Here is a 13529-nt window from a genome sequence, read left to right on the forward strand (position 1 = left end):
CACACTCCAGAACATGTCCCCCTGCACATCCCAGATCAGCTCCCTCCCTCCACACCGGGGCGGACGCTCAGATTAAATCCAGGGTTTACAGGGGAGGGAGGAGAGAAGTGAGATTACATAACGCCTGAGGAAAGAGGAGAAGCTGTCACACTTGATCCATTTGTCTTCATTAACAGGTGAGTGCCGCTCCTTCTGCTGAGTTACTCCGGATTCCCAGGAGAACACGACGGCAGTTCATTCTCACGTTTGTTTCAGCTTTTCAGTGTTTTTCTTTCAGAACAGTGTTTTTCGCGCAGTGAGAAAAGCTTCATGAAGAGAAGAGAGTGAGTGGCGACATGGTGCTGGAACTGGAGCGCATCATCCGGAGCGTGGTCCAGGGAGACCAGGACGCCGTCCAGCTCCTGCTGGACACATACAACACCCAGGTCACCGACGGTTGCCATGACTACTGCATCCGCCCGCCGCGTGAAAGATTCCCTTTTGTAACCATGGAAACAGTGAGGAAATCCGCGCGGATGTGGTTCGCTGAGTGAAAGGCTGAGGATGGTGAAGGCAGGGACAATGATGTGTGAGAGCGGCTCCGAGCGTTTCATCAGCTCGGCAGAGAGCCGGAGGAAGCCGGGTTTCTGGCTCCGCCCTTTAGCAGCAGTTTCCAGCAATTACAATGTGTGCAGGTGCTACAACATACACACTCTTCAAAAGGAGACACACCCTTTAATCTAACACTTTTGTGTTACTAAAGAATATTTGAATACCTGTATTCTTGCATTTTGACTTTTTTTAAAAATAATTTGATTAAAACAAATGTAACACTCACCTAGACTTTCATAACTTAGAGTTAAAAAAGTTTCTGAAGGCTGAAATAGATTGTTGCTGTGCTGATAAAGCTGCTGTCTCATCCTGATCCCCTCGTGGTTTTACTATCTGGAAAAACACAACTTGTGTTTGTGTTTTTAACCGATAATGGTGAATTTAAGCAGTCTGACCTGTGAAGGGTTAAACCTAAACAAAAGACACATTTATGGAGATTTAACACTCCACTTCAGAGCTGGAGGCTTTTTAAACCATTTCATTAGTTTGAACTGTTCATTTATTCATTTTCATTCCGAGTGAAGTTTGCACGTTCTCCCTGTGTGAACCTGCCGTCACACGCTGTCAGCTGTGGTCAGGTGAAGGAAGAGAAGTCTGGATTCATGAAGTGTTTGAACCTCTGTTGGATTCTTGTCATAACGGCAGCATCCCGGGCGTGATGCTTCCTCCACCGTGCTCTCAGTGGTGTGGTGGAGGTCCGGGTTCACAGGGTTTCATCCTCTCCGCTGTTCCAGTATCGACTCTTATAATGAAAACCAAAACCTGATGAGCCAATCCGATGTTTTCTGTGAAGTAACTGAGACCTTTTGTTTGTGGACAGTATGCAGAGTGTTTCTTCTTCAACTCAGAGGAGCAGGAGCGGAAGAAGGTCAGTGCTTTTTATTATGACTGAGAAGAAAAGAAAAAACTCTGCTTACTTTCCAGATTATTCTGTTTGTGGATAACACTGTATGATGTGGTTTGGACTTTGGATTTGCATCTTACATTAAAGAAAGCCATGTTCAGACTTCACCTGTGAATGAATAATTGTTTTGTGCTGAAATATAAAATCTGTTGAGTGTTTAACATCAGTGTGTTTCCTGATAATGCCTTCGTCTGAGCCTGGCTCTCTGTGTTCTGTCTGTACAATCTGACTGCAGCAACGACGGCTGGACGAGGTTTGTGAAGACACACTGTGTGTGAGACGCGAGATGTGCTGACTGCGAGTTACCACACTAATCTGGAAAAGTGCTTAGTCACTGCCAGTGTGTGTGTGTGTGTGTGTGTGTGTGTGTGTGTGTGTGTGTGTGTGTGTGTGTGTCACACACCTGCCACTGGTTAATCACCTCTAACTAGTCCAAAGCTGATTGGATATTTCATGAGTCAGTGTGTTCACCTTCACCTTCCCTCACATCATCAGGAGAGGAAGTGTAAAGACCAGACTCTAGACGTCTGCTAAGGCCCCCAAACACAGCGTTTCAAGTGAAGATACATTATTTTTGCTTTTTCACTTCAGAAATGTTTTGTGTTCACACAGCAATGGATAGAGGTGAAGCGACAGTACATCAGGTGTCGTGATATTTTAATGACAGACTGTCCTTCAGTGCTTTGAACGTGAAGCGTTCAGGTGAACCTGCAGTATGAACAGTGTTGGGCGCTGCTCACCTCTTCCTATTGGTTGATCAGTTCAGGAAGAACAAAGTGAGGGACCACACGTCTGACTCCGACTCTGAAGCGGACTCGGATGACGACAAACCGGATCTCCTCCTTCGACAGGTAGGCCAGAGACCCGCTGAGCTCTCAGACCCGCTTCATGAAGCAGGTTCATTTGAGATCCGCACCAGACGAAAAGAAGAGTGTTTGAGTCAAACTGTTGGAATACGTCATGAGCTGAATCAATCAAATCAAAAACAGACGCTGTTTTCAGTTTCTCCCTTCAGAAAATAAGTATTGGTATTGATATAATGAGCAGTGTGGGCTCTGCGGTCAAACTGAACAGAACCGTCCACCATCACAGGTGTGTCACATGTAGCTAACGGAGGAGTTCAGGATGTTAATCACGCCTGTGAAGAAGTTCAGACGTCACCACTGGAGGCAGGGTGAGGAGGAGCCTTCAATAGATCAGGGATCAGGGACTCGCTCAGATGTTCCTGTGTTCAGATCAAAACAAACCGAAACAATTCAACTTTCAGTTCTGTCTATTTGTTTATGCATAACTCCTTTATCCAGATCCCACAGTGCTCAACGTTCAGATGAAATACAGAGAAAAACGCAACAATCAAACACAAAAGAGAGAAACCTCCAGGAAGTCCAGACTTGGAGGATTTGTGTTTGCACTGGTTGCTACTCAGGAAGTATCTTTTTTTTTTTAAATTGTAATTGCAGAATGAAGACTTAAAAAAACAAACTATACTTTAGTGAGAAAATGTGGAATTTATTCCTCATTTCCTCTGAAAAGCTTCATTGTGTGATGGACTAGAAGCACGAGGCTCTGATGTCTGTACCTGTTAGCCGTGATGAGATCTTCTGATAGCTCTGAGCAGAGCACGGCTGAGGACGGAGGACCGTATCACCTGCAGGATTCTGGGTAAAGCACCAGAATTTAAATGCATCTTCCATAAAAAATGCCACATTTAAATCAATAAAATAAATAAAATCAACCCAGGTACACCCGGGAAAAAGAGGATGTTTGAGAAACTGATGAAGCTCGATAGAAAAGTGATCAGTGCCCAGGGAGAACTTGCAGACTGCAGCCAGAGCCTGAGAGAATGAGGGTCACTTCACCTCTCTGGCCCATCAGACGGAGATGACCTCTTGTCTGACTCCTCCGCTGGCTCCTCCAGCTGTTGACCGGGTTCCCCCCTGCTGAGCGCCCCCTCTGCCCCGCAGCACCTGGCCGCCGCCCTGCTGGCCTTCGTCAGCGGCCCGCTGCAGCCCGCGGTCCTCCGGGTGTGCCTGCAGACCCTGCGGATCCTGTCCCGGGACCGCCGGGCCCTGGATCCTCTGGTCACCGACGAGGCTCTCTTCACCTTGGCCCACCTGGGGGGCATCGCCTTCCAGCAGGACCCGGACCAGCAGGGGGGGCGGAGCCCCGAGGGTCCGCCAGAGGGGGCGGACGGCCGGACATCCAGCGACCCGGACGGCCCGGACGGCGCCGCAGCCTCCGCCAGCGGATCTGCTCCGGGCGTCCTGCTGCTCCCATGTGGGAGGAGGGACACCTGGAAGGAGGAGCAGGAGCAGCAGGAGCAGCAGGAGGACGGCGAGGTGTGCAGGAAGGAGGCCATCAAGGTGCTGTGCAACGTCATCTACAACAGTCCTCGGGCTCAGGAGAGGGTCAGCAGGCTCAGGTCAGACTGCTCAGCATCTCACAGCAACTCTGTCTGAACCTTCACCTCCTCTGTTCTGCCTTTAGGCTCCGTGTCTCTGCAAAGATTCTTCACATCACTTCTTAATTTCCCACTGAATGAACATTAATATCAGTGAATCAAAGCTTAATTAGTTTTTTTTTGTTTTTTTGTTTTTTTAAAGATGAACATGTTTGGTAGAAAATACTCCAGAATCTTTGCTCAGGTTCCAGGACAGACCCCCTCCCGTGAGGGTTTTACTCCCCTGCATCGCTGGGTTCTGGTCAGGTCTGAGATGGACCTGCTGCCCAGCTGCTTAGCAACCTCTGGCCTGCCTCTGCCTGTTTCCATGGCAGGTTTCTGCAGGCTCTGTGGGAGAGTCTGAAGCTGTGGGTCTGGAGCAGGACGCCCCCTGGTGGACAGTTCTTCAGGCTCAGGCTCCTCTTCCTGCTGACGGCGCTGAGGCCTGAGCTCCGGCTGCAGCTGCATCAGGTGGAGCAGACGGCCGAGGCCAGGCCTCTACACCTCCTGTATGGAAACTGCAGCTCAGGAGCAAAACGTGCATTCAGACTTTTTAGTCTTAAGCTGATCTGAAGAAAATACATTCTCACATGAGTCTTGAATGGCCTTTTAGAAAAAGAGGCTGCAGTTTTTTCTCCATTGTCTTCAAAATATGGTGCACTTCAGTAAAAACACAGACTCTGCTGGATCATTACAGCTTTGCGTGCAGGAAGGCAGTGATGTTTAGTTGCTGAGCCCAGGAGGGATGTGCTGCAGTGTGTTCTGACCGTCGGTTCTGCCTCAGGCCCGCGGCCTGTCGGTGCTGACCACGGCCCTGGAGCAGTGCCTGGCCGTCCGCTGTGCAGAGGACTACCAGGTCCTCCCGGACAGCTCGGCCCCGCCGGTCACCAGGGACGGGTTCCAGGAGGTCATCGAGATCCTCAAGACCCTCTTCAACATCGCTCACGTGGCCCACAGGCAGGAGCCGGACGAGGTAGGACCTCAGACACTCAGCTCCTGTGAATTCCTGTGAATTCTGGAAAGAAAAAAAAAAAAACGTGAAAAATCCACAGTTCATCATCTTCATTCTTATATTTGAGTCATGATGAAGCTCAGAGACAGGCTCCTGTCTCCTTCACTCTCTGGAATAGGACATGAATGGATGAACGTTTGAGGGTGTGTGTGTTAAAACAGGCTGCTGAGTGTGTTCAGGTTCTCCTCCACCGCACTCAGTCCGGTGGAAACTGAAAAATTCACTGTGAAGGCCTCCTCCATCTGTGTCCACTGCAGGAGGAACAGGTCCTCATCCAAGATGGCCGCCACTCTGAAGAGCCTGGTTCTAAACTCTGACCTTTCGTTGTTTTCAGGAGGAGTCCGCTCTGTATCGCCACCTAGCGGCTGTACTGCGCCACTGCCTGCTGCTGTCCTGTGATGAGGAAGACACCCTGGAGGAACTGCAAGGGTCAGGCTTCTGCTCAGACATTACTTATTCAAAACTGAGCTTCCAAGCATCGTGATAAACAAGCTAATCTAGTAATCATAGCACTTCATGATTCATTTGAGATCATGCATATCGGATAAGTCAGAAGTATAAAAAAAACCCCACAAAGTTCTGCAGCTCCTTCCTCTCAAGCTGTTCATGTATTGATGTCCTGAACATTAACGGTGCTGCTGGAAAAGGGAAGTGAGGCCAGTTCACAGAGCTGCTCCAGCGATCTGATGTCCATCATCCTGCTGACTCAGCTGCTTGGTTTCATTTTTCCATGATTGGAAGAGCACACACACACCTGGCTTCTTTAACGACTGACCTCCTTCTTCCAGCAGTTTCACAGCTGTGCTCAGTAACTTTGTCGATGTTGGTGTTAGAAGAGCGTGAACCGGTCTGATCCTTGCTCCTAATGCTCCGTCCACAGCCACACGGTGAACGTCCTGTCCATCATGCCTCTGGCGTGTCTGGACGTGCTGCTGTCCGTCCCCGTGGAGCAGGCCGCGCACTCCTGTGACGGCGTCAGCATGGACTGTGTCCACATGTTACTGCTGTTCATGGAGAGACGTCTGAACAGGGCAAGTGTGTGTGTGTGTGTGTGTGTGTGCTCACACTGCTGCTGTTGGAGCTGCTGCAGTACAAACGGACCTCTTCTTGTTTGCAGGGTCAGAAGCTGAAGGAGAAGCTCACGCCGGTCCTCAACCTGCTGACGGAGAGTTCTCGAGTTCACCGGGAGACGCGCCGCTTCCTGCGGCAGAAGGTAACACACCAGGGACTCTAAATGCCAGCGGTTCTAACCTACATCCAAGGAAAAACAGACGGCAGCTCACATGTAGAACTATTAGATTGTTTTTGGTGAGATTTTCTCAATATTTGAATTTGAGCTCTCTTTCTTTGGTTGTTGAATTGTTGATCTTTTGGTGTGTTCCTAATGAGTCTCAGTTTAGATGCTAAGAGGCTAACAGGTTCCAGCTGTGGAGGAGCTCACCCTCCGCCCTGGGACCTGACAGCCGGTGGACTGTCTCGGTCTCAGATCTTGCCTCCTCTGAGGGACGTGGGCGTCCGGCCCGAGCAGGACGACTCAGTCCGGGGCCAGCTGGTCCGGCTCATGACCCACGTGGACACCGACGTGAAGCACTGCGCCGCCGAGCTGCTGTTCGTGCTCTGCAAAGAGAACGGTGCCACAGCAGAAACACCCGGCCACGAGAACGAATGGATGAGTGAACAGAGCTCAGACTGAATGAATCAGATGAATGAATGATTAACATGCAGTAGAAGAACTTATTGATCATGAAATAAATGAAGTAAAACTATTATGATGAAACCAAGAGAGACTTGTCAAACCTCTACCGTTGTCTTCACAGTCAGCCGCTTCGTCAAATACACGGGTTACGGGAACGCGGCGGGGCTACTGGCGGCCCGCGGGCTGCTGAACGGCCGCAGGAACTCGGGGGACGGACAGCCGTCCTCCCAGTACTCCAGCGACTCCGACTCGGACACGGAGGAGTACCGGGAGGCCCGAGCCCGCATCAACCCGGTGACGGGCCGGGTGGAGGCGGAGCAGCCCGACCCCATGGAGGGCCTGACGGAGGAGGAGAGGGAGGAGGAGGCGCGCCGCCTCATCTGCATGATCAACCGCCTGTCCCGGTGAGAGCGCCGCCCGGAGAGCAGCGGTCGGCCCCCAGCAGGGCGTGGTCGACTGGATGTGGTGTCGTTGCTCAGGGAGAGGATCATCCAGCCGGTGGCGGTGACGGCAGAGGGCAGGCTGTGTCCCTGGGGCCAGATGAGGGGCTGCACCCTGGAGGAAGAGGAGGATGAAGAGGAGGAGGACGAGGAGGAGGAGGAGGAGGAGGAGGAGGACCTGCCGCAGGGGAACAAGGACAAGCTGGAGTAGCAGGAGGTGAAGGAGGAGCAGCATGCTGAAGTATCATTATCCTGCTTTATTTACACAGCTGAGGGCCGAGCGAGTATTCCTGCCTGCTGGATGGAACGCTGTAGACGGTTTCTTCAGAACTGTAGATTTCACTGGGATTACATTTAAGTCGCGTGTCTTTTAAGCCTCTGTAAATGAAAGCGAACTGCTGGAGGTGTTGAAAGACGAGAGAATCCTTTGAGGCTCTGAACCGCTGAGATGCTTCAAGCAGACTCCGGACTTGGTGCAGTGATTGTTTTCATCGCTCACGATTGGACGTTTTGCCATTGGAGCACTCGGTCTGTATCGCTCATCCCAAACCTGCCAGAGTGTCTGAAGCCTCACTAGACGGCGCGCTGTAACAGGATGTCTGTGTTTCACACTGTGTTTAAATGAGATTACATCCTGCTCCTACACAAACAGCTCCTACACAGCGCTGAACCAAGAAGCTCTTTTTAAAAACATTCAAGCTTGTTGCTTTGTTTTGTTTTCTCTTAAAGACCGACCAATAAAAACGGGATATTTTCAGCTTTCAGTGATTTGCATCTTCTGTTATTAATGGTGACAAGCTCCCTGGAAAATGGTTCAGATCAGTAGGACCAGAAACAGAGAAGAAGGAAGGAAACCTCCTGGTGTCAAACATAAGGCCCATGGACCACAACCAACCCACATGTGGCTTCAATCTGGCCAAACCTCCAATCAAATGGTCAAAACTTTAAATGAAGCTTTTTTAATGGAACCGTTTGGTATAGTTACACATTAAATTGTCAATTCAGACTCCTGGACTTTGTCTTGACACTCCTGATAGAAAGAGACTGTGCTTAACAAGAAGATGTCCGAGAAGTCAAAGCGTCAGTCTGTCTGCAGCTCTGTCCCCAGTCCAGGAGGTCCAGGAGGTCCCGGAGGTCTGGGACATGAGCTGGGCCCCTCACACACTTCTCACTACCGAGAAGGCCAGCAGATTTGTGAATATAGCAAAAAAAACAAAATCATACAAAAGGCTCTCAGCCTATGTAACAAAAGGAGAAAAGAAAAAAGAGACAACTCCTGATACACTTTTTTTTTTTTTTTTTTTTTTTTTTTTTCCCCCCTTGTCCTGTTCGGCAGCTGGGGCGTGCAATATTGTATGATTGTAGCCTTTTACTATCCGAACAGATTTTAATGTTCGCAGCAGGATGAGACTGAATCTCCTCCTGCTGCTGCCTTTATTTAAAGCTGGCATCCGGCATGGCTGAGGACAGGAGAGAGAGACAGAAAGAGAGAAAGATAAAGAGGGAGGGAGGGGGGGAAGCACAACCTATGTACAAAGTCACAATACAAAACAGTGTTGTCGACGCACCACACGCAACCAAGAATAATCTCAAACCCCCAATCTAGACAACACCAAAACAGAGTCGACAACCAACACAGAAAATTACAGAACCATACATACATTTTTTTTTTTTTTGAACCATATTAGTGAACAGACCAGGCCACAAAAAGGAATATAGCTAGTCGTAACTAGTAGTAAACTCGGGGCGTGCATCAAGAGAGGTCTGCTACAGATCACCATTATTCTAACCACCACAAGAAGACAAGGTAACCCAGTATGTGAAGAGTGATTAAAGATCAACGTGATCATGTGAATATGATGGTGACAGTGATGGTGATAGTGATCATGCATATATGACCTCTGACCTCTGAGAAGGCCAGAAGCAGGCCAGAGAGGCCCTCAGAGCCCAGACAGCCGGCGGTCATCACAGAGCCCGGATCCAAGCCGCCCCCCCAGGCAGACGCCCCCGCTCCGGTCCAGAAATGGGGCAGAGGAAAGCCCCGGCCGGGGACCCCGAGCCACGACCGGCAGGAGCCGGCCCACCTCGGGCGCCGGACGCCCGGGGCGGGCAGAGCCGAGAGCCCAAGGCCCAAGAGCCCAAGAGCAGACCCCCCACACAGGCGGAGGGCCATGACCCACCCGGGAGAACCGGCCCACACAGGCGGCTACCCTGTCTGGATCGATAACACTGTTTTGTACTGTGAATTTGTACATAGGTTGTGTTCCCCCTCTTCCCCCCTCCCTCCCTCTCTTTATCTCTCTCTCTTTCTGTCTCTAGCTCTCTGAGCGTTTCCGTCCCGCTCCTGTCCTCAGCCATGCCGGATGCCAGCTTTAAATAAAGGCAGCAGCAGGAGGAGATTCAGTCTCATTCTGCTGCTAACATTAAAATCTTTTTTTTATATAGTAAAAGGCTACAATTATACAATATTGCACGCCTCAGCTGCTGAACAGGACAAGGGAAAAAATAATGTAAACAACTCAATAATTCTGCATCATAGTCATTTTTTTAGTCGTCATAAAATTAGTATCTTCATAGGAAAAGGATTTGATTTCTGAACGTTTTTTTCAAAACATGCAGTGTAAAACAGAGGGAAAAGAAGGATCAGACCGATGCAGTTATACCCTGAGTTCTTGCAAGTTTCACATATTCTTGTAAAAAAAAGTTTCGTCTGTTACTGCAGTTCTTGTCACAGTACGTGTTCTCAGGATTTTTGTAATCCTACGCTTTTCTGTGGATCTTCTCCGTGACTGATGACTTCCTGGTCCAAACACAGCAAGCCGCAGCCTGTCATGCATTCACTGTGTTGTAAATCACAGCTTTATTAACTTAATGTCAGAGGAACAACAACAAACATTTCAGTCCAGAACAATACGTTTGAAATGTCAGAACAACCATCATCCTGATCAGTCCGGTGATCCATCACTCTCCCTGCATCCAGGACAGAAGAAGCAACACAAGCAGGTTTTCACCGACGTAAAAACATTTCAGGAGCAGGAACTCGGTCCAGCAATGCAGGATCACTTCAGTCTTACATATATACCTTCAACACCTTTCTATCTATATGTAAACTGTGCTCTCGCCCTTCCTGGGCCGTATGTCCTTCAAGCTGGGGTCCTCTACCAGAGGCCTGGAAGCTGGAGGGTTTTGCAGGATCTACCAGAGGCCTGGAAGCTGGAGGGTTCTGCAGGATCTACCAGAGGCCTGGGAGCTGGAGGGTTCTGCAGGATCTACCAGAGGCCTGGAAGCTGGAGGGTTCTGCAGGATATCCACCAACTATAAATCTGAACTGGTTTGCATAGCTGCAGAACGTCACTACTCACACCCCCTCTCCCGTGACCTTTCTTCCCCAACGGTTATGTCTTTGTTTGCACTGGGTTATTTATAGTATTTATTCTTATTATTGTGGGGTTTTTGCACTGGGCTATTTATGCTATTTATTTATGGGAGGTTTTGCTCATTACCTATTCTGTTGTATGGATGCTCCAAACGTAATTCCGTTGTTTAATGACAATGACAATAAATATTCTGATTCTGATTCTGATTCTGATCTACCAGAGTCCTGGGAGCTGGAGGGTTCTGCAGGATCTCAGCTGTTCTAGCACTGTGCTCTTCTGGACAGAGATCTCAGATGTTGTTCCTGGCCTTTCCTGGAGCCATGCCTCCAGCTCGGGGGTTCCTGCCCCTACTGCCCCCATCACATCCTCTCCAGCTGCTCTTTCAGTCCTTGGTGGTTCTCCACCGGTTCCTGTTCCTTCTTTCTGATGTTCTGTCACTGGGATTGCTACATCCATCACTACTGCTCTCTTCTCCTGGTTCTCCTCCACCACTCTGTCAGGCTGATCCTCCATCACCAGTTAGTCCGTCTGAATCTTGAAGTCCCTCAGGATCTTGCTTGGTTGTTCTCCACCCCTTTCGGGGTGTTCGCCACCTGGGTTCTCCAGTCCGTACTCTCCACAGGTGTTTCTGTGTACTCTGCCTCAGCCTGGTTCTGGTTCCATGTCTGCCTTTCCACAGCGGGTGGTTCCCTTCTTTCAGCAGCTGGGTCACTTGGGCTGCCAGGTGTTCATGGAGAGCAGTCCTGTGTGGAGTTTGTATGTTCTCCCCATGTGTGCGTGGATTTCTTCCCACAGGTCAAAAACATACTAAGTGGTGATATTACAGTAACTGGGTGTGAGTGTGCCGTTGTGTTCAGGTGTCACTGGCCCTCATCCACACTCCGCTGGGATTTTCTCCAGTGACCCTCCACAGGACAGATAGATGGTGGTTCTACACCACTGGAAACAGCACTTCACTTCATTTTCAGTAACGCAGAAGTCCTCATATCTTCTCACAGTTGTTGGTTCATCAGGTGAATCATCTGTGAGCAGATGTAATTAGGGATTGACTCAGATTGCCAAATCCAACCTGACGTAATGAGTTGGGACGCCATGGGACTAATCTGGATTATATTGTTCTCAGTTTCTCCCTGATGCATTCTGGCCTGCCTGGAGAGAGGCAGCCTGGATCGCTTCCATGGAGAACGTGGACGAGACGAACAGTGATGTTGAGGAGGACGGGGGGATGCCGAGCGAGCAGGAGGGGGAGGGGGAGATGGCGGTCGATGGAGGCACAGACGACTGGAACGGCTTTATTTTAGGGTCGGCACCGGGTGAAGCAGAGAACAGGGAGGTGGTGTCAGCATGGAGACCTGGAGAACCGGTGAGCCCACAGCATGTCCTGTGGCTGAACAGCTACACCCAGGGTGAGTCAGAACTTCCTCTGTGTGGTTTCTTACTCTGATCCAGGTGTTTAGATGGAAAACAGTCAGAAGGCTCAGATCGGCTCAGTGACGGCTCTTTGGTTTGTGGTTGAATATGTGGCTTGTTGAGGGAGATGGGGACTGTGATCCAGAGGGGTCCAAACCGTCCTGAAGTCCTAAATGTGGACAGGTACCCAAATCAGTCTGTGTTTGGACCAAACTGTCTCATGCCTTCCTACTTCCCCCAGAATATGAGTTCCCGATGTGTGAAGACGTTGATTCTTCCTTTTGATGTGTGGCAGATTACCTTTGTTCACCTGAAGACAACATCTACAACGTCAGCTTCTCTCGGTTCAAGATCCGGGACCTGGGCAGTGGAGCGGTCATTCTGGACTTCAGGAAGCACTGTTCTACTGGTACCTTCTCCGTTTTATACACCGTGAACATGCTGATAGTTCTCATTTATACAAGAAACAAAGTCAATGTCTGGAGGACTCAGGCTGGAAAAAAATCTGATCGCCTTGGAACAGAATGTCTGTTAGCTGAAAAAGTTGAACAACTTCAGCTAAGTGCTGTTTACAGCATGTTGTAAGGCCGAACATGGCTCTGAGTTTAGGCTTTGAGGCACTTGCTCTCATTTATTAATGGAGTCCTTGAATTTAGTTGCAATGGCGCTTATAAACAACTCCTGTGAAGAACGAACACAAAGAAACTTCAGAGACGTAATAAGGCTTCAGGACTAAATTACCAAACAGTGCGATGCGCTTTGAAAGAGGTTGTTGCCTCTAATCATTTGGCTCCAGGCTTTAATTCAGATCCTTTTCATGTCCTTTTCTACAGAAATTCAAAACGTCTACGAGCCTGACGTGAGCAGATTCATCCAGTATCACTTCTCTCCAGCGTTCCTCGCCCTCAGAGAGATCGGAGCTACGTAAGTCTGACACTTCCTGATTGCTGTGAGTCAAAAAACAAAACGGCATGTGAGATAAAACCATGAAACTGTGTTTGTATTATTAACAATGTAAGAAGCACACAGACTCCTGATATTTTGTCCCGTCTGTGACTGTCTCTCAGGTTAGAGTTCACCGTGGGCAGCAGGGCTCTCAGCCGCTTCCGGCTCATCGAGAGGCATTTCTTCAGAGACCTCCTGCTCAAAACCTTTGACTTTGAGATCGGCTTCTGCATCCCGCACAGCCGGAACACCTGCGAACACATCTACTGCTTACCTGAGCTGGATCCAGACACGGGTAGCTCCGCCACGTCCTCTGAGGCCTCCGTCCTCACCGACGCCGTCTCACTCCCGCCCCTCCTCTTTTCTCCTCCTCAGTCGAAGAAATGATCGCCAACCCGTTCGAGACGCGCTCGGACAGCTTTTACTTCGTCAACAACAAGCTGATCATGCATCATAAAGCAGAATACTCCTTCAGTCCAAAGAGCGATTAGAGGTCAGTGACGCTTTAATGAGTATTTGAAGTTAAAGTGTGTTTCTACAGAGAACTACACTGTGATTCCTCTTCATTTCTCTGCAGAAGACGGAAGTCTCTTCATCCCATCAGAATGAAAACTGCATGTTCTTCAATTGTTTCAGCCTGTCTAACCTCCAAGTCTTCATGTCACAATGTTCTGGACATAATCTGCAGTTTAAACTTTTGTTTTCCATCTCAGC

At 49.4% G+C, this 13529-nt stretch overlaps 2 protein-coding genes across 2 annotated transcripts; both read left to right on the top strand.

Annotated features, from left to right (window-relative positions):
- Positions 1–335: 335 nt before the first annotated feature.
- Positions 336–7051, top strand: LOC115387186 (synembryn-A-like). The gene is made up of 10 exons (XM_030089797.1): positions 336–425; positions 1412–1459; positions 3460–3917; positions 4271–4406; positions 4720–4908; positions 5282–5376; positions 5828–5978; positions 6065–6160; positions 6434–6578; positions 6765–7051. The coding sequence occupies exons 1-10, from the start codon at positions 336–338 to the stop codon at positions 7049–7051; spliced, it is 1695 nt and encodes a 564-aa protein (XP_029945657.1).
- Positions 7052–11637: 4586 nt separating this feature from the next.
- Positions 11638–13306, top strand: LOC115387452 (protein unc-119 homolog A-like). The gene is made up of 6 exons (XM_030090161.1): positions 11638–11866; positions 12166–12279; positions 12560–12588; positions 12721–12794; positions 12938–13110; positions 13191–13306. Exons 1-6 carry the CDS (start codon positions 11638–11640, stop codon positions 13304–13306), a joined length of 735 nt encoding a protein of 244 aa, XP_029946021.1.
- Positions 13307–13529: the final 223 nt, after the last annotated feature.

The sequence above is a fragment of the Salarias fasciatus genome, chromosome 4, assembly GCF_902148845.1.
Source record: "Salarias fasciatus chromosome 4, fSalaFa1.1, whole genome shotgun sequence".
Taxonomy (NCBI): Eukaryota; Metazoa; Chordata; class Actinopteri; order Blenniiformes; family Blenniidae; genus Salarias; species Salarias fasciatus.